Below are 20654 nucleotides of genomic sequence, written 5' to 3'. Positions count from 1 at the left end.
CATAAGATTAAAAACCAAGGAAATTAACTTGTAGAGAAGAAAATAAATTATCTGAAGTGAGAATTTCACTGAATGAGACTAACATCAGATTCAATATTGTGGAAGAATAATCAGTAAACTTGAAGATGTAGCATCAAATCCTATTCAAACTGAAGAATATAGAGAAAAAAGGTTGGAAATGGTGAACAGATGCTCAGAGCTGATAATGAGATAATATTGGGCAATATCACATATGAAAGATCTTCAGGTAAAAGGAAAATGATACTATAGAGAAACTATACTGTCATCTTAAATTAGAAATAAATCTGAGAAAAGAGGCAGGGTTATCTTAATGCAAAAGGACAGCTTTAATGTTCGCAAGGTTTGCAAACCAGGGATAAGAAGCCTTTGGCTGTAACCAAAAGTACATTCCTTGGAGGTGAGGGAAGGGGTGAGGGATTTTTAAAAGCACAAGCCCCAGAAGCCACAGTTGGGAGACTTGTAAAAGGGGATTGGATGGCCCTTGCAGCCTGACCAGAAGTTTCCAATGATGGCTGTCATTGGAGCATCTCCTTAGGGTTTTTTCAGCACAATCAGAAGTCCTTATAGTTTTTGTTCGTGGTTTTTCTAAGAACTCAGAGTACGTGACTGAACCCTAGGTCTGTCATGATTGCCTGGTTCCATTTTATTTGGGGTACCTGTTAGCCACAGCAGGTCCATTTTCTAAATATGTTCTTTCCACAGGGAATTCCTCTTATTTTTACTTTTCCTTAGGGGATTTTATTTTTACAACAAAGGGATGAAGAGCAATTGAAATGGTTCATATGTGGATAAACATAAAATAGTTAATTTTTCTAATTAAAAAAAATCTCTTTAAAATTAACTTCAAAAAATACTACATTATGGGATTTATAACAGTATATTATAGGTCACGTTATGGGCGTATCAAAACCATGCTAAGGTAAGCACATAGAAGAAAAAATATTACATGGAGCATAGTTCAATTTAATAATAAAAATATCTATTTCCTCCTTGCCCTCACAACAACTCATATAGAACTATCAAGAAGAAACCTGGAGACCAGATGTGAAGAGATGTTGTTTCTGGAAAGGAAGCAGGGCCAAGTCATCCAGGACCTCCTTGTTCATAGACCTCTGAAGCACCACCGTGAAAAAGGGGAGTCAGACACACCTCTCAACACTATTCCCTTGTGAGTTTCTGCACCTGTAAGGGAAACACAGTTCTGAAGTAAGGGACCAGTTTCGTGGAAGGTTTGCTCTGGAAAGGACAAGACGGAGGTGTCCCCAAATCAGGGACACCTTAAGAAGGGCTTCTCACCTGGTATAGTAGATCCAGGTGAGGCCATAGGTGAGAAGGAAACCAGCCCCCATCAGGGCCCCCCTGAGCAAGGTGAGGACAAGGGGCCAGGAGCCCTGCCGCTCCCCAGAGACTTGGGGGCAGGAACAGGAGACACCTGGAGGACGAAAAGAGAGAGGAAGGTGGACGTTAGGTGTGAGTTTCTGTAAGTCCACACCATATTTTTTTTCTGGCCGCGCTGCTTGCCATATGGGAGTTTAGTTCTGTGACCAGGGATCAAACCCACGTCCTCTGCATTGGAAGCATGGAGTCTTAACCACTGGACCACCAGGGAAGTCCCTGTAAGTCCACACCTTAACCCTGCTTACCACCCTAGCTCAGAACTCAGGCATCCTTGCTTATATTCATCCTGTACAACTAGGTTCAGGGAGACACGGAGGGAGCCCCTCAGGTGCTGAGCTCGGCAGGTTAATTCTCCTCCATCCCCTAAGACCACCTGGGGCAGCTCCAGGACCCCGGGATCCAAAGGCTGTGAGGGGCTCAGTGTCAGGCACCCCCGGTCCCAGCTTATCCTGGCGGGTGGGTTGCTGTCGACAGCACAGGCCAGGCGCAGGGACTGGCCCTCCACGACCCGAAGGGAGGTGGCATTGCCCAGGACCTCTGGGGCTAGGGAGACAGAGAGAGCTAGAAGGGCAAGGCTGAGAGGCCCTTCTCTCCCTCTTTCCTCCCAGACACAGGAACAGCGGCTCTGAGACAAGCACTGCAGGCAAGGCCAAGGAGCGGGGGCTGTCTATGAGGTGAGATGGGGGAAGGAGAGGCAACTTGATGATCCCAGGACAGGGGGAAGTGGACGCTTGAGGAAGAGTTGGCCATATCTAGGCCTGGGAGAGAACATTCCAGGAGGTAGCCCCTGATGTGTGAAACTGCGCAGGGCACTGACACACGTGGGTCTGGCCACTTGGAGGCCCGCACACAGGCGATGAGGGCCCCAGGGAGCCACGGGAGGGTTCTGAGCAAGGAAGTCATAGGGTCAGATCTGGGGCATGTAGAGATCCCTTTGGGGTCCCAATTCTTGCTGGCTGGACAGGGCCAAGACTAGAGGCTGACAGGCCAGAGGGGAGGCTGGTCCGGGTCCAGGCCAGAGAGAGGATGGAGGCCTGAGTTGGAGCTGCGGTCATGGGGATGGATGAGGGCGATGACGTTGAGTCATTTTCAGAAAGTCAACTTTGCGAAACTCACTGAGTCCTGGGGACGGTTGGGTGAGACACAGAGTCTAAAGGAATTTCCGAGATTTAGGCTCGGATTACTCATATCGGAGGGTCCCTTGCAGGGGGAGTGGAGGGCACTCAGGACAGAGGTTTGTGAGAGTCTTCAGGGCAGAGGTAGGATTGGAAACCCCGGGGTAGATGAGCTTCCCCTTGGAATCCTGCAGAAATCAGCCAGAAGCCTGGTACCCAGCTTGGGAACTCAGTCTCCTTGTGGGAGAGACGGAGACAGGGAGGTGGCAGGGAATTAGGGAAAGGATGTCATGGGAAAGTGAGGAGGGAGCAGAGGTGGGAAGGGAGGGAGCAAGCGGAGGTGACAGTGAGTTGTCACTAGGAATCCACAGTGGCTCTAAGGTGAGTCCTGCCAGGGGACAGGGTTGGGGGGCGGAGGGCAGACGTAGGAGCAGAGAGGGGATGAGGAGTGATGGGCTTGATTCTGTCCATCTTCACAACACCCCTGCATCTGACCTCCATTCCACCCAGGTGCTCTCCCACCTGTGCTATTTCCCCGGAAGACACGAATGTCCAGGTTCTGTGGAGCGTCTGGAACAGAAAGAAATAAATGTCCCCCTGCAGTATGATGACGTGTCATGAGTAACATGACACCGTGGGGGGGGGGTTGGGATCTCAGCATTCTCCTCATCTTGACCCCAGCGTGCCTCCAAGAAGAGTCCCCAAGTATCCCACCCAGGCCTCCCCGCCCCGACGCCGTCCGCCCTCAGGGACCCGGCGTCCTGGCCCCGCGCTCACAGGACACGTTGAGCCTGACGGTCCTCTCCGTGCTCACGCCAGCTCCGGGGAAGGTCACTCGACAGGTGAGGTTGGTGCCATGGTCCTGGGGCCTCAGGGCGAGGGTGAGCACTGAGGAATGGGGACTCTTGGGGTGCAGGGAAGTGAGGGCAGCCCCGATCCAGGAGAAGGTGTGGGGTGTCCCCCTCTCACAGGCCCAGGGCACTGCACAGGTGATGTTCCTGGGGCGGCCAGATTCCAGGGTCCCCTGGATGCGGATGTCGGGTGTCTGTGTCAGAGCTGAAGAGGAGAGAGAAACGGACCCAGGCCCTGGAGGGGGGACCCCGAGTGTGCCCCTCAGAGCTGCCTCTGCCCCAGGCCAGCCACAGCGTCCTGTCCTCCTAGGTGCCCTTGGGTCCCTCCCAGGATGAGAAGACAGGGGGTCCCCTCCCAGCCCTGCCCTGGGGGCCCTCAGGGCCCCTGCGTCTGTGTCTCCTCTCCTTGACACCATCCTCACCTGTTACATTCAGCAAGATCATGTACTCTTTGTAACTATATCTCACAACAGGCCCTCTCTCCACCCTAAAGAAGTATGTCCCCGTGTCTCCCCTCTGTGCATCTCTGATGTCCAGGGAGCAGTTGTAGGCCCGGGGGTCTCCAAGGAGGTGGAATCGGCCCTGGGTCTCCGTCAGCACCTCACGATCTGGATTGTTTGTGGCCACTGGAGGATCCTGGTAGATACTGGCACCTTCCCGGAACCAGTAGCCGTGAACTGGGACAGAGTCGTCCCAGTAGCTCCGGGGATAGTAGAAGGAGCAGGGCACGCGGACACACAGGCCCTCCTGCACCGTCACGGACTCCTGCACTTGCAGCCAGTAGTTGCTCGAACCCTGAGCCAGGGACCCTGCGGGGGAACGAGGGTCAGCCGCAGCCCCTGCCCCGCCCAGCCCTCTCCCCGCCGCCCACCCACCTGCCCACAGCAGGGACAGCAGCAGCGGCGGCATCTCTGAGACGGAGGGCTCCTGGGCGTCCTGTGTGTGAAAAGAGAAGCGGGAGGCGAGAGGGAGGCAGGGCTGCGGGGAGACCCACGGGAAGCCGGGGAGGAACACGAGACTCAGCTGTGCACAGAAGAGGAACTGCAGAGCCGCAGCTCGTCCCCCCCTCCGCACAGAGCGGACGGACACCCCGCGGCCCAGAGACCCCGGAGACCTGCCCAGAGAGGAGCAGGCGAGGAGGAGGCCCCTGCCCTGCCCCCCATCTCGGGTGGCTCCTTCCCGCCCCAGAGCCTCTGAGGACACGGAGACGTAGGACACGGCGAGCCTCCTAAGGGCCTCCCGTCTGAGCACCGCTGTCCACACCAGGGAGCCGCTCAACCCCCGTCTCGACCTGGAGGCTCACAGCCTCACCTAGACCCTCGGGTGGCCGGTCCTGCAAGACGTAGGGTTCTTTAGGGTCTGTGTGAGCGTCTGGGGCAGAAGACAAGAAGGGGCTCCTGGGTGACGTGAAGACAGCAGCCAATCAGCCATTCACTCCTTCACCCAAGAGTGAGCATGTTGGGCTGGTGACCTGGAGACCAGAAGGGATAGGCTGGCCTGGTCCCTGCCCAGGAGATGCTCCCACCCGGCCCCATCACTTCCTCCCCAAACAGGCAGCAGTGTCGGGCTTTAGAGCTGCATGTGAGATCGCCATGTGTCCTGGTAGCATATTGGGTATTTTTTTTTTAATGAGTATGATTTTTTTTTTAATCTAGTAAAAAAATAACTCTTTTCAAATTGAAAACCTTGAAATTCTGTACTTACTGAACAACGAATCCTTATTCCTTCTTCCAGCTCCTGGCAACCGCAGTTCTATTTTCTATGTCGAGGAATTTGACTACTTTGTCTACCCCGTGTAAGTGGAATCGTGTAGTGTTTGCCTTTTTTTCACTAGGTTGTTGAACTTACCATAATGTCCTCAAAGTTCATCCGTGTGGTAGCAAGTGTCAGAAATTCCCTCCTTTTTCAGGCTGAATAATATTGCATGGTTTTGCTTATCCCTTCATCTGTTGAGGGGCAGTTGGGTTGCTTCCATCACTTGGCTATAGTGAATAATGCTACTAGGAACATGAGTGTGCAAATATCTCCTAGAGTCCCCTGCTCTCAGTTCTCTTTGAGAGATATCCAGAAGTGAAAGTCAGGATCATATGTTAATTCTATATTTAAGTTTTTGAGGAAGTATCAGACTCTCATCATCCCACCCCACCCACTTTTTCTTAACCTCATCTATTGTCATCTTACACTAACTATACAATTTAAGGTCTCTACCCTGGACCCCTCCTCTGATCCCCAGACTTTCATATCCAGCTCTCTACATACATTTCTGCATCATATTTGATCCTCATTTCCCTTCACCTACAACGTCCATTAGAAAATTCTGTTGGCTTGACCTTCACAATATATTCAAAATATATCCTCTCTATCTACACGACCTCCTTGGTCCATTGCACCATCACCTCCTGCCTGGAGTACCCAGCAGTGTCGTGCCACATCTCTTTCTTGCTGCCCTGGATCCACTCTAGCTGATTCTGAACACAACAGCCTTAGGATCCTACCCAAATGAGTGTCTAATCATATGTCCGCTCTCCTCAAAGGCTTCCAGAATCCTGCATTGGCCTGCAGTCACCTTGCACGGGGTCTGCAGAATCCTCCCATCTTCTCCCCAGTCCCTTTGCCTCCCCACGCCAATATGTCACATGCTCCTGTCCTTGTGTGATTTTCCTCCAAAGCTGTCAATAGCTGACATGCTCTAATTTTACTTATTATTTATTTGAAAAATCCTTGTCCGCATAACGACATCCCCATTAGGACAGAAGTACTTCTCGTTTCTAAAATCGCCATAAAACAAAATGCCATTTTAAACATTGCCTACGGTACAATTCAATGGCACTAAGTACATTCACAACGTGAGTGCAACCATCATCACTCTCTATTTCCAGCATGTTCTCATATCCCAAACAGAAACTCTGCTGCAGTTACACAATTACTTCTCACCATCCCCATCCCCTAGCTGCAAGCAACACCATTCTACTTTCTGTTTCGATGAATTTGCCTTGTAGGGAGCTCATATAAGCAGAATCAAACGATATTTGTCCTTTTGTGTCTGGCTTCCTTCAGGCAGCGTACTGTTTTCAAGAGTCACCGGTGCTGTAGCGTGTGTCGGAATTGCACGTGTTTCTTTGGAAGGCTGAATGATATTTGATTGTACGTGTCTACCACATTTGGTTCATCCATTCTGCAGGATCGGTTCCACCACTGCTGCGACTCTTGCTGCTATGAACGATGGCATGCAAGTATCTGCTTGAGCCCATGCTCTTTTCAGCAATGAAGACCCATCGCCCCCCCCAAATAAATAAATAAAAAATTTATAAAGTATGTTACATAATGAATATTTCAGTTAACAACTTGCCATCGCCAAGAGCACTATACATGTGCAGGTCTGGGCTGGGAAGTCAGGGGTTGAGAAGGTAGGAGAGTTGCCCCTGGAGGTGGACACATGGACACATTCACCGAGGGGGAGAAGAGGGCCCTGGGCGGAGTACTGAGGACACGTACGCTCTCACGCGCGGTGCGCACAGGCTTAAGCTTAATTGTGGGTTGTAGGGGGAGGTGGCAGTGGTGACTGAGATGGCCCGGCCAGGGAGAGAGGAAGAGAACAAGGTGGTTATTGGTGATCCAGGTGAGAGTTCTGCCAGGCAGGGGTGGGAGAGGGCGGCAGCCAGACGGCCGGAAGCAGAGGGGTGATGCGAATGGGAGGCATTGCGCTGACCGCCTTTAGCCCTCTCCTATTTGAGCTCTGAGACCCCGCTTCTGCCCTGAGCCGCAGAAACCGACCCCACCTCCATCAGTGCCGCAGAGGAGAGCTTCCCTCCTACCTGTGCCATTTCCTTGGACGGGGCCAATAGCCAGGTTCTGGGAGCATTTGGGATAGAGAAAGAAAATATTTTCTACTTCAATCATGGGAAGATATGGTGGCTTTAACTCTTTGGTTGGATCCACAGAAGGGTGGCGAGGTGGGGACGGTTGTGCTTTCTTCTCCCTTCTCAGGCCAGGCTTCTGGCCACACATCAGGTCCCACAGGCTCTGCAACTGGGTCCCTCTTCAGGGATCCAGGTGTCCTGACCACCCCCCACAGAGGATGCCGAGCCTGATGGGACCAGGAGCTCAGCCAAGCGGGGAGAGAGAGCCTGAGCTGCTGGTGTCAAGTAGCTGATTAAAGCAATGAGTCAAAGTGAAAATAACAATTAAGCCTTTAATCACTTACTTGTTAAAGAACAGTGAAGCAGACTTTATTCAGGACCATTGTCACAGGTGCAGGGACCCCTGCAATGGGGTTTTGCAGCAGGGGAAAGAGATCAGCCTCAATTCTGAATACAATGAGGAAAAGTGGGAATTTATTGCCAAGGAGCAGGGTGAGGGGTCAGCGGATGGAAAATTACTAAGAGGAAACATAGGGGCAAAGGGGGATTCTGGCTAAACCGACCTACCAGGCTTCTTGCTGAAGGCAGGCCAGGGTGATCGGATATCAGCTGGGGGCTAGTGGAGGAAGAGGGACCCCATCAGACACTGAGGATAAGGGATTTTCGTTAAACTGACTGACCAGGATTCTTGAAAAAAAATGGACGATGCAAAGATAGATGCAGAAGTCAAGAACTTGTTGAAAAAGAGCTTGAAGAGCCTGGCTAGAGTTTAGCCAAGGAGAGAACCTTTGCTGATGGTCAGGGTGGCCAGCACACACATGGGGGTCGTCTCACGGACGAGGGACCCAGAACGAAAAGCTCTAGTGGGTCTAAGGACCCTGGGTTGGGGGTGGCGTTGGGAATGGAAATGTACTGAGTCCTGAGTCAGAGTGGGGAAAAGTGTCTCCAAGTTTTCCTGCTCCTCCTCCATAAGGAGGCTTCAGTAGAGATGCCTGAAGACCTCTGCCCAAGGCTTCAGATAAACAGACCAAAGAATAAAGTCATCTGAGCTAGGAATGCAAAAATGTGAACAGCACGATGGGCCAGAGCAGTCTGAGCCCTTCACTGCAACTCCTTTCAGAGACTACAGTGCAGCATGCCCGTGAGGCCAGCCAAGGAAAGCTTTTGCATTTGCCTATGATCAGGCCTGAAAAATCACGGATAGGTTTGTAGCCATGAGCTGAACTCTTCAGATGGCTCTACACACAGACCTATCACCTCCTAGGAAGGTCTCCTGACAACGCAGGGCTGGTGTCATGATCCTTTTTAAAAATTTTATTTATTTTTAAAAATATTTTTATTGGAGTATAGTTATTTACAATGTTGTATTAGGTGTACAGCAAAGTGAATCAGTTATACATATACATATATCCTGGTGTCACAATCTTGGGACCCGAACATATGGGTGAATAATAAGGAATGAGGGACCTTGGGCCCCATGGAGGAGAGAAGCACCCTCCTACTGGACTTCGGGCTGTTTAGACTCCAAGATGGTTGTACTTCAGGTTAAAGGGATGTAGATTTGGGGTATCTGGTACAAGCTGAAGAGGAGAAAACGATTCAGACCCCAGAGAGGAGACCCTGAGACTCCACCTTGGCTTCCCCTGGGGTCCTCAACAAGTCCCCCACCCTCCAGATAAGGAGTACATGCGTTCCTGTCTCTGGGGTTCTCTCCTGGGGATCCCTGGCTACTTGTCACATTCAGATATATTGGGAGTCATTTTTCACATAATATTTCTCTACCTTAAAGTATTCCCACTTTCCCGCATCTTGGAGAATCTGATGCTTAGAGAGCAACTGTGGGCCCCTGGATCCCACAGAAGGTTGGATTGGCCCCAGATTGTTTCTTCCAGGTTTTGATGGGGTCTGTGGCCAGAAGGGGATTACAATGTCTGCTGCCCACCTCCAGGATCTGAAGGTGGATGTCGAGTGGGCTAAAGTCAGTCCAGAAAATCCATGGGTTGAAATGGAGAATGGGATGGGATGCATAGGTCCTCCTTCACCATCACTGAGTGAAGGTTACAGATCGCACCTGCACCAACCTCCAGGGACCACTGCAGGAAACAGAGTCTCTGTCTGCAACCCCGCCCGGAAACCTCTTCCTCACATCTGTTGCCCTCACGGTTGTGGCCACAGTGGCAGCAGCATTTCTGGGCTGCACAGGATAATCTAGATTCGCCTGACACCATCTGATTAGCCTTTCCTAGCTTGGAGATGGGGGCGGCCATGGCGTGCTAAGAGAGCTGGGGATGCTTCCTGGGTTGAAGTGTATGGCTTCTATGTCAAACTTCTCCCTTCAACAGAATTACCCATCTCTCTCTCAGGCCACTGCAGGGGGGAAGTGAAAGCCAAGCTCTTCTCTCCTGGGACCACAGCTGGGTAGACTCTTCCTGTACCCTGAAACGCTGACTCTCACCTCCTGAAGACCAACCCCCACTCCCCTTAAGAGACATGGGGGGTTTGGGGGTCTATTTTCCCCAGACAGGCTTCTTGGAGTCCAGATAGACGTAGATAGGGAGGCCTTTATCCTGTTCATATCAAGTCCCCAAGCCTCTCCCAATTCGCCTTCCCATCAGAACCTACCCACAGCGGGATTGCTCCTTCCAGCCAAGACACCATCTCGTCCCCAGGAAGCAGTGGGGGGGGGTGGGGGTGGGGGGGGGTGGGGGGGTGTCGCTGTCCGTGGTGCTGAAGCAGTATAGGGTCTTGAGTTTAGGAATAACTGGATTGTACAGAAGGGTCTGACTAGACACGAACCAGATCTGGACCTCAGGCCAGAAAACCATCTGAGGCAGAAGGACTGGGCCTGTCTAGGAAGGAGAAGATCAGGGAGGGGCCGACCCTCTGGTCTGGGGCCGATCCTGAGCCTCTCCTTCTTCCTTCTTTACTCTCTGGAAAGTCTTGTAGATTCTGCCAAGCCACTGAATCAAAGCCAGCAGCAGCTCTCCCCGCCCCCTACCCCCACTTCTTGTTTCATGAGAAAAATAAAGCCCTATTTGGTTTTGGTTTTTTTGTTTTATTTATTTTTGGCTGCGTTGGGTCTTCGTTGCTGAGCGCGGGCTTTCTCTAGTTGCGGTGAGTGGGGCTACTCTTCGTTGCGGCGCGTGGGCTTCTCTGCGGTGGCTTCTCTTGTTGCCGAGCATACGCTCTAGGCGTGCGGGCTTCAGTAGTTGCGGCACGTGGGCTCAGTAGTTGGAGCTCACGGGCTCTAGAGCGCAGGCTCAGTAGTTGTGATGCGCGGGCTTAGTTGCTCTGCGGCATGTGGGATCTTCCCAGAGCAGGGATCGAACCCGTGTCGCTACCAGGGAAGTCCCGCCCTATTTGTTAAGGTTCCTGAAAGTCAGCTTTTTTTGTAACTTAGAGTGAAATGCATTTCTAATTGATACAGTATGTGGAGATGATTCCTCCAATTCCATTTGAAGCCAACACGACATTTTCCAAAAGTGCCCTACTCACATGAGAGTGCCCGGTATGCTTGACTTCTTTCACTTTTGCAAATTCAAGAGTAGAGAAACAGTATTATATCTTTTCTTTACTTTGCATTGATGTGATTATAAACAACCTTTCCCATCTTTTTAAATTAACTGTAATCCTTATTTGTGATTTATCTATTCAAAGGGTTTACACAGAAGGACCATGGAGTTTTCCTTATCAACTTCTCTAAAGATTCTGATCTCATCCCTATTATTAACCTTAGAGGATAATATATTTTTACCAACAAAATATGCATCCCTAGATTTCAAAGTTATGGTTTTACTATTTTTGACCTTTATGTGAATGGCATAATACAGTACACATTTTTTCCCTGGCTACTTCCACTTGGTATCAGCTAAAAAAAATTTTTTTATGGTAAAGTGTATTATAATGTTCAGAAGATACAAATGGGTAAGTGTGCAGCACAGTGACTTACCACAAAGCAAATGCACTCAGTTCACGAAATACCGTCAGTCTGAGATATCGAGTATTGCCAGCTCCCAAAATAGCTCAAGAGTCTACACACCTACCATCAGAGCATGAGGTTCCTACTTTCTCACATCTTTGCTACCCTTGTTGTCATCTGCCTTCTTGGTTTTCCAATCTGATGTGTGTAGAGCAGTATCTCGTTTCGGTTTGATTTTTTTTCAACTACCAGTGTGTTTGAGCATCTCAATATGGACTTGTTTTCCATTCATATTTCCACATTTCTGAAATAAAGATTCATGTCATTTGCTATTTTTATGATGGCTTGTTTTTCTTCTTGTTGATTTGTTAAAGTTTTGGTACATTCTAGTTAAAAAGCTCTTGTGAGCTTAAATGAAGGAAATAATTCCTCCCATTCTGTCATTTCTCAATTAAATTGATCTCAGTTGTCCTCTATTTGATGGGAACCTTCATTTTGATGCAATCAAATCTATGTGTCTCTGGTCACAACACTGTGTATCCCTCCTAAAAGTATCCATGATCCTGGCTTTTACATTAACCATTTCCATGTTTTCTTTATAGTTTTATCACCAATGTATCCCTAAAAATTATAGTTCAGGGGCTTCCCTGGTGGCGCAGTGGTTAAGAATCCGCCTGCCAACGCAGGGGACACGGATTGGAGCCCTGGTCTGGGAAGATCCCACATGCCGCGGAGCAACTAAGCCCGTGCGCCACTACTACTGAGCCTGGGCTCTAGAGCTCGCGAGCCACAACTACTGAGCCCGCGAGCCACAACTACTGAAACCTGCGCACCTAGAGCCCATGCTCTGCAACAAGAGAAGCCACCGCGATGAGAAGCCCGCGCACCACAACGAAGAGTAGCCCCCGCTCACCACAACTAGAGAAAGCCCGCGTGCAGCAACGAAGACCCAGCACAGCCAAAAATAAATAAATAAAATAAATTTATTTTAAAAAAGTATAGTTCAGATAAACCTATTTTTGCACTTTTTATAAGTGCAATCATATTATATGTCATTGCCTGTGTCTTGCTTCATTTTTTTATTGTGATATAATTTACATATAATGAATATATATTTAGGTACATTTATAAATAATAGATTTATACACAACAAGTAAATTTTAAAATAATCAATAGACTTTTTTTTTTAGAACAGTTTTAGGTTTACAGAAAAATTGAGCAGACAGTACAGAGAGTTCCCATATGCACCCCAACCCCCTCATATTCTTCCCTATTCTTAACATCTTGCATTAGCGTAGTATATTTGTTACAAATAATGAAGCAATATTGACACATCATCATCAACCAAAGTCCATAGTTCACACTGAAGTTCTCTCTTTGTGTTACACAATGCTATGGGTTTTGACAAAAGCATAATGTCATGTATCCACCATTATAGTATCTTACATACATATTTTATCATATATGCATGATATACACTTATGTATGACATATAGATATATATATAAATAATTTTTATTTAATGTATTTATGTCTAATCCACAGGTTTTTTGTTGGTTTTTTTTTCTTTTTTTAAATTAATTTTTATTGGAGTATAGTTGCTTTACAATGTTGTGTTAGTTTCTGTTGTACAGCAAAGTGAATCAGTTGTATGTATACATACATCCAGTCATTTTTAGATTTCCTTCCCAGTTAGGTCACCACAGAGCACTGAGTAGAGTTCCCTGTGTGATATGGTAGGTTCTCATTAGTTATCTATTTTATACATAGTAGTGTATGTATGTCAGTTCCAATCTCCCAATTCATCCCACCCACCCTTGGTAACCGTAAGTTTGTTCTCTACATCTGTGACTCTATTTCTGCTTTGCACATAAGTTCATCTGTATCATTTTTCTAGATTCCACATATAAGCAATATCATACGATATTTGTTTTTCTCTTTCTGACTTACTTCACTCTGTATGACACTCTCTAGGTCGATCCACGTCTCTGCACATGGCACTATTTCATTCCTTTTTATGGTGAGTAATATTCCATTGTATACATATACCACATCTTCTTTATCCTTTCCTCTGTCGATGGACACTTAGGTTGCTTCCATGTCCTGGCTATTGTAAATAGTGCTGCAATGAACATCGGGGTGCATGCGTCCTTTTGAATTATGGTTTTCTCAGGGTATATGCCCAGGAGTGGGATTGCTGGGTCATATGATAGCTCTATTTTTAGTTTTTTAAGGAACCTCCATACTGTTCTCCACAGTGACTGCACCAATTTACATTCCCACCAACAGTGTAGGAGGGTTCCCTTTTCTTCACACCCTCTCCAGCATTTATTGTTTGTAGATTTTTTGATGATGGCCGTTCTGACTGGTGTGAGGTGATACCTCATTGTAGTTTTGATTTGCATTTCTCTAATAATTAGTGATGTTGGGCATCATTTCATGTGTTTGTTGGCCATCCGTATGTCTTCTTTGGAGAAATGTCCATTTAGGTCTTCTGCCCATTTTTTTATTGTGTTGTTTGTTTTCTTGATATTGAGCTGCATGAGCTCTTTGCATATTTTGGAGATTAATCCCTTGTCAGTTGCTTCATTTGCAAATATTTTCTCCCATCCTGAGGGTTGTCTTTTCGTCTTGTTTATGGTTTCCTTTGCTTAGCACACAGGTTTTTTTTTTTTTTTAATGTCTTTCCATTACTTCTTTTATTTATTTATTTATTTATTTATTTATGTGTTGGGTCTTCGTTTCTGTGCGAGGGCTTTCTCTAGTTGCGGCAAGCGGGGGCCACTCTTCATCGCGGTGCGCGGGCCTCTCACTGTCGCGGCCTCTCTTGTTGCGGAGCACAGGCTCCAGACGCGCAGGCTCAGCAATTGTGGCTCACGGGCCTAGCTGCTCCGCGGCATGTGGAATCTTCCCAGACCAGGGCTCGAACCCGTGCTCCTTGCATTAGCAGGCAGACTCTCAACCATTGTGCCACCAGGGAAGCCCAGCACGCAGGTTTTAATGACTTTTGATAAATGCCTACATCCACCCCAATCAAGATGTAGAATATTTCCATCACTACTCAAATTTTCCTTATACTATGCCTCCCTGAGGCAGCCTTTACTGACTTCTATCGCCATAGCTTAGTTTTGGCCATATTAGAACTTCATAAAAATGGAATCATAACTGTGTACTCTTTTATGTCTGGCTTCTTCGGATTCCTGCGTGCTGTTGGTTCCTGCCTCAGTGGTTCATTCCATTTTATTGCTGAGTAGTATCTCTGGGACAGGGAGTCCAGAATCTGCTGCTTCCTGTATCTGCCCTCAAGTGCTGGAGAACTGACTCTGGAGATCCTGCTTATCTCACATGATCCATCCCGCTCCTCTGGACCCAAGATCCGGGGCCTCTGGGGCAAATTCACATCAGCAGGCATGTCTCCTCTGGGCTTCTACTCTCGGTCTTTCTTGCTGACAACTCCACTTTTCCCAGGAGCCCAAAGATAGGTGGGCATCTGAAGGCTCCAACCAGAGCCACAGGAGAGAGTGGGATTGGGAAGTGAAGGAGAATTCTGTAGCCTCAATGATGTGGCCTGACCCAGGGGCTCTGCAGAGACACCAAGAAGCCCTCGAAAGGCAGTGACCACATGCTCACTCATCCACCATTCACTCTACACCAATTTCTGGGGGCCCTTTGGGAAGGTCACCGTGCTAGACACTGACAGTAGACAAAGCTCAGAAAAATCGAACAGCATTAAAACAAAAAAAAAAGGGATTTGGTCTATACTTAATGAAACTTAATCACAGCTCTGCCACCTTTTAACTGTGAGAATATGAAGCTATGACTTTAGTTGTAGTTTCCAAAATGTGTTGGAAGGTATTAATCACAGGTTTGAAAGTGACATTCGATGAGGCTTGTGAAGTCCTGAGCACCTGGCTGGCACTTGGTAAACACTGTACCCTAAATAATCCCCAATTTGGGGTTTCAAATAACCCGTCCCAATAGGAAACCATCAGCAATCTGCCCAACAGCCAATCAGTGACCCTTACCATGTTCACAGGGACCCAAGGAGAGGCCAACACTGACCCACTCATTCATTCCCAAAGGACCCCAACACTCACTGCCCAGGAAGCAATGCAGTCACCCTCGCAAACCTCCATCACTGACCCCCTAGGTCTCACATCCACTGGTTCCCACATGCTGTGCTTAGCACCGCACTTCACTGATTTCGTATGTCCTCCATCCATTACTGTCTCCCTTGAGTGTGTTACAATGTGAGCCTCAAAGCCCTCCAATCCCTGAAGCTCCTGCTCCCAATCAATCACTGCCTCCTACAGCCCCCCAAGTGGTGGATCACTTCCCCTAATGTCCCCCAGCCCCAGGAATAGTTCTCAGGAGCCTGGGGGCAGACACAGGGAGCAGATACTCTGGACTGCCTGTTCCTGGGACCATCTGGTTCCTCCTGCTGAGAGCAGACCACAGGGGGCAGACGTTTCCTCATCCACAGGCCTTCAGTGTTACGGAGGTAAACCATGGTCTGGCTGATGAAGAAGTATGTGTTTGTTTTTGTTTTGTTTTGAATTAATTTATTAATTAATTAGGCCGCGTCGGGTCTTGGTTGCGGTACGCAGGCTTCTCTCTAGTTGCGTCTCGTGGGCTTAGCTGCCCCGCGGCATGTGGGATCTTACTTCCCTGACTAGGGATCGAACCCGCATCCCCTGCATTGGAAGGTGGATTCTTAACCACTGGACCACCAGGGAAGGCCCCGGAATGTGTTTGTTGGAATAGATTTGCTGGGGAGAGCGATGGGGAATCCGTGGGGTGAGTATCAGGGGTGTTTCTAGGGTGAGTGATTGGGGAGATTTACAGTGGGTGAGGGGGGGGGTCTTTGAGGAGAGTGATCTCTTCCAGGGCATTGGTGGGGAGAGTGACTGGGGGGGACTGCGTAAGGTGAGTGATGGGAGGATCTTTTGACTGCGTGACAGGGAGTCTGTGGGGTGAGTAATGAGGTCCTGAGTGTTGGGGGCCAGTTTCTCTAATTTAAGTTGGACGTATGGTTCCTGAAGTTTAACCCTCTCCTTTTGCTTTTCTGTATGTACGTATATAAGTACTTTTGTAACCGTTAAACTCCAAGTATAATTTTACTGTTGGGTTTTACATCATTGGTTCATGAGACTTGCTCATTTGAGGACAGTGAAACGTGCATCTGAGAAGGGACCTAAGTTCGGAACCTTATAGGAGATGAAGCTTGTCGAGCCCTTAGCACCTTCCTGGCACGTGGTAAACAGTGAATAAAATAAAAATCAGCAAGTTGCAGAGTCAGGTATCAGGTACCATGTTTAATTTTCACACAATCCTGTCAGCTAAATATTATGTTCATTATTACACCCATTCTGTGGATGAGGAAACTGAGGCTGAGGGCTGTTACATAATTTGCCTTAAGGTCCAAAGGGAACTACAGGGAATCGGTCCAATGTCCGCCTCATTCTAAATTGCACACAACTGCCACTATCCCATCTGGTTCCCTACATGATCCAATTCCAGAAACACCATTTCCGTTTCCTGTTGCCTTCAGAGAGCTTAGGTTTTGGAGTGGCCATGTCTGGTGTGCCTACTCTGAGTTGTGGACATTTCACTGCCTATCCAGATTATTACAATAGGATGCTTTTCCAGTCTTTGCCCTGAGGCATGTGATGATACACATCTGTCAACTGCCGGCAAAGAAAGAACTATAATCCCATCTCAGGGATTGAAGCTTGCCATCTGCTAAGGGCTCAACTGTGCGTTTTGAGATGTTTCAGTAAACTAATAAGGAATGTGAAGACATTATCTCAAATTTTGGCGAGCTGCTGTGAAGTCATAAATTAAATTAAGCACAAGGCTGATGTTCTCACTATGAGACAGCAAGTTTCCTGTCTGGGTATTTGTTGGCTGAGCAATTCTTCTGGGAAGAGAATGAAAATTCTTTTATTGATGGGGCTCTCTGTTCATCCCTTGTTGTATAAGACTAAGAACTTGGCATGTGTTTACATGTATAATTTGGTATTTAATATCAAGTATGTGGTTTTATTATCCACATTTTGTAACTGTACATTTCTTCCAGGTGCTCAATCCATCCCTGTCCAGAGAGTTTTAAAAATATAAATTCTAGTGTGAAAGCAAGGTATGTTTGTTAGAGAAAAATTTAAATGACAAAAAGTGAAAAAAAAAAAAAAGAATAGGATGTTTGTGAGGCTTACAAGCAGGTGGGCGAGAGGGTGCCTCCCCAAGAACTTAGTGGGCTACCGTTTTATAATCAAAGGAAAAGTGGGGAGGGGGAGAAGACCACCTCCTTCCTCATTCTTGAGTAGACGTCATGCTTCCATCATCAGCTCCGCCTCCAGGTTGGGCAGGGGAGTTTTTTTGTCCCTACATGGTCAAGCCAGGACTGTAAAAATTATTTTAGGTCTCTGCACGATGAGTACCTTTCCAAAAATTATTGTTTTTTATGCGTGCAGAGAGCATGCCCTGGGGGTCATTAACCTACTGAGCTCACTGGGCAGGATGTGGGTCTCATGCCACCATTGTTTTATTGTTTTGGGACATGTCTCAAACTTCTGTTGCATGGTTTTGTTGCCAGGCAAGCCTGCTTGGCTTTGTGGTTAAGTAAACCTGCTTTCTTGAGTGATCATTAACGTACAGGAGTCTCCCATACTTTTTTCTTTACTTACAATACCCTAGTGAGATTAACTATTAATTACCTAATTTGTCCTTTACTCTGTCCCTATCATTGGGACACTTCATTTAAAGGGAGGAGAAAGAAGAAAAGTCGAGTTAAGAGGAAAATACAATTAGTCGGGACAATGCCAGCAAGCCCAGTTGGGCAGAATTTTCAGGAGGCTTTTCCATCATCAGAAGCGTACCCTAGAAAAGTGGGCAGTAGTGGCCATAAAGTAAACAATGGGGCAGATTTCAGGAAAGGGAGAGTGAGGCAGAGTGAGGTTCTGAAGGAAAGGATCTGAAATGAGCCTCATTTATGGTAACACGGAAGCATTTCATGGTCACGGGAAGGATAGCCATTAGAAGGGAATATCACACAAAATAACACTGAAATAACTCAGGTCTACAAATTCATGATTGCACGAGAAAACACATTTCAGACTCAGGGAGAATGGCGATCCTTGGGAAATGAAACAAGAACGAAAAGTCTGGGACGAACCCTAAGACTGGTAAGAGGGTCACATTCCTTGAATAACATATTCTCACCCAGGTATTCTTCCATTCATTCAATTCATCCGCCCATCTATACATCCATCCACTTATCCATATTTCCATCCATCCCATCCACCCATCACATCTGTATTCCCATATATCCATCCATTCTTCTGTTCATCTCTACCAGGTAAGGTTCAATTACGAATATGGAAATCACTCTAAGTATTTAAGACAAAGGAAATTTAATCAATAAGATTGGCTACACAGTTGACAGAAGAGATGAAAAATTCAACAGAGGACAATAATGCAACCTAGAAATGAACAACAGCAGGAGACCACCACCAGGACAAAGGGAAGGGGCAGTGTGACAGAGCCCAGGGATCTGGACACCCAGAGGAAGCTGGACCATGGCAGGTCCTCTCCTTTGGGAGCTGGAGGCTCAGAGGGGATGCAGCCACTGCCAGAGAGGTTGCACAATGCAAAGAGAGAGGAAGAAATAAATACCTTGGATTTTACATTTTCCTCCTTGACTTTAATCTCCAGCATTTGACTCAGTAACTGAACCTAGCTGGAAGCCAGCTAATAAAGGTACTTGGAAAATGTAGCCTGCAGGGGTAAATCCCATTAGTACAGAGCAGTGTAGGTGAGGGACCAGGAAATGGCCTGAGAGCACACTAGCCAAGGACTGATCTGTACATCCACCCATCCTCTCCCATAGGTCCATCCAGTTCAGAAGACCAGACATGAAACTGGACAGAGGTTATTTCTGGCTGAGAAAAGTCAGCAAGTATGACCTGATACACAGAGGTAAGCTGTGGTGAGCGCGACGCCTGGGAGACAGAGACTCTGTCCCTCTGAGCTTCTGTGCCCTGCCTTTCACCATGTCTGGAGGACAGAGAGTGGTTCAGCCCACAATCCCAGCCATGCTCCTCTAGGACCCTCCAATTGTGTGGGAAATGGTGAGAAGGTTCTGGGCTAGGGCTGCAGAGATAGACAAGGCCACTCTCCCTTGGGATTTGGGGGCTCACGTGTTAGATCATCTGAGGAAGGGGCTGCTCACCTAGATCCAGGTGAATCCACAGGTGAGTACGAAGCTGGTCCCCATGAGGGTCCCCTTATGCAGGGTAAAACCCAGGGGCTATAAAACACCTTTCTCTACAGACATAATAGTCATCTGAGCGAGAAGAGAGAATGAAGTTGAAGAAAGACAACTGTGGAGAGAGAAAGGGCCTTGGATTTTCAAGGTATGGAAAATAACCCTAAAAGGCAAGAGGAAAGGAGTGTGTATGAAAGTGTGGAGGGCAGAGGCGAAGAGAGGAAACCTTGGCAAGATTATATGTAAATGTAAATCCAAATTAAATATAAACATAAATATAATTGTGTTTGTGTGCATACGTGTATACATGGTGATACATACATTGTCAACCTAAATAAATTTAGGAAGCAATAATCAAGCAGAAAGCATTTATTTGGGATCAAAGAATTGCAATTCAGGGCACACAGATTCAGGTAGCAACCCAAACAGCGTCCCACACGGGAGTGAAAGTCAGGGGTTTTTAAAGGCAAAAAGGGGAGATTTGCACTACAAAGATTTTTTATTGGAGGGACTTCCCTGGTGGCGCAGTGGTTAAGAATCCGCCTGCCAATGCAGGAGACACGGGCTCGAGCCCTGGGAGGATCCCACGTACCGCGGGGCGGCTGAGCTCACGCGCCACAACTACTGAAGCCCATGTGCCTGGAGCCCATGCTCTGCAACGAGAAGTCACCGCAATAAGAAGCCCGCACACCGCAATGAAGAGTGGCCCCCACTCACCGCAACTGGAGAAAGCTCACGTGCAGCAATGAAGACCCAACGCAGCCAAAAATAAATAAATTTATTTATTTATTTTTTTTTTTTAAAAAGAATTTTCATTAGAGTTGGAGGCAGAGTCTAGTCTTAGATGAACATGGTTGAGTGCTAAGGCTATAACTAGAGGGTGGAAAAAGTTCGTTGCAGTGACAAGTCGCAGGTGTTCTTGCAGTGTTCTTGAAATATCTGTGGTTTGATCCAGTTCAAAAGTTCATGGTTCCACCTGGTGGGGACGTGCATAAGGTCCACCCCCTTAATGGCCTCCTGGATCCATTTTAAAAACCCTTGACATAAATGACTCCATTTAATTTCACATTTCACAACATCATATATAATCTCAGAGTTGGGAATGCCAGAGTGATTAGCAAAGGGTTATAAGTTTATAAGCTTTAAAGCTTAAAGACGTAAATTCAACTATATAAAATGAAATTTGAATAGCAAATCCAAGCTAAGTGAAATCAAAAGACAATG

General features: G+C 47.4%; 1 protein-coding gene across 3 annotated transcripts in view; it reads right to left on the bottom strand.

Moving 5' to 3' along the window:
* Positions 1-241: 241 nt before the first annotated feature.
* LOC309648588 (myeloid cell surface antigen CD33-like) overlaps positions 242-20654 on the bottom strand; it is a 43524-nt gene continuing 23111 nt past the window's right edge. The window contains exons 4-10 of one of the 3 annotated variants that reach the window (XM_082437349.1): positions 4697-4856; positions 4261-4321; positions 3808-4194; positions 3312-3590; positions 3057-3104; positions 1318-1429; positions 242-1203 (exon numbers count right to left, since the gene is read on the bottom strand). In XM_082437349.1, the coding sequence (XP_082293475.1) occupies positions 1161-1203; positions 1318-1429; positions 3057-3104; positions 3312-3590; positions 3808-4194; positions 4261-4294 (903 nt within the window). In that variant the 5' untranslated portion in view covers positions 4295-4321; positions 4697-4856 and the 3' untranslated portion in view covers positions 242-1160. Of the gene's footprint in view, positions 1204-1317; positions 1454-3056; positions 3105-3287; positions 3591-3807; positions 4195-4260; positions 4322-4696; positions 4857-20654 lie in introns of all 3 variants that reach the window. The other 2 variants (XM_082437350.1, XM_082437348.1) reach the window with 2 other exon arrangements.

This window comes from Balaenoptera physalus, assembly GCF_965194825.1.
Source record: "Balaenoptera physalus genome assembly, chromosome: 19".
Taxonomy (NCBI): Eukaryota; Metazoa; Chordata; class Mammalia; order Artiodactyla; family Balaenopteridae; genus Balaenoptera; species Balaenoptera physalus.
This window is presented reverse-complemented; position numbering and strand designations above follow the sequence as displayed.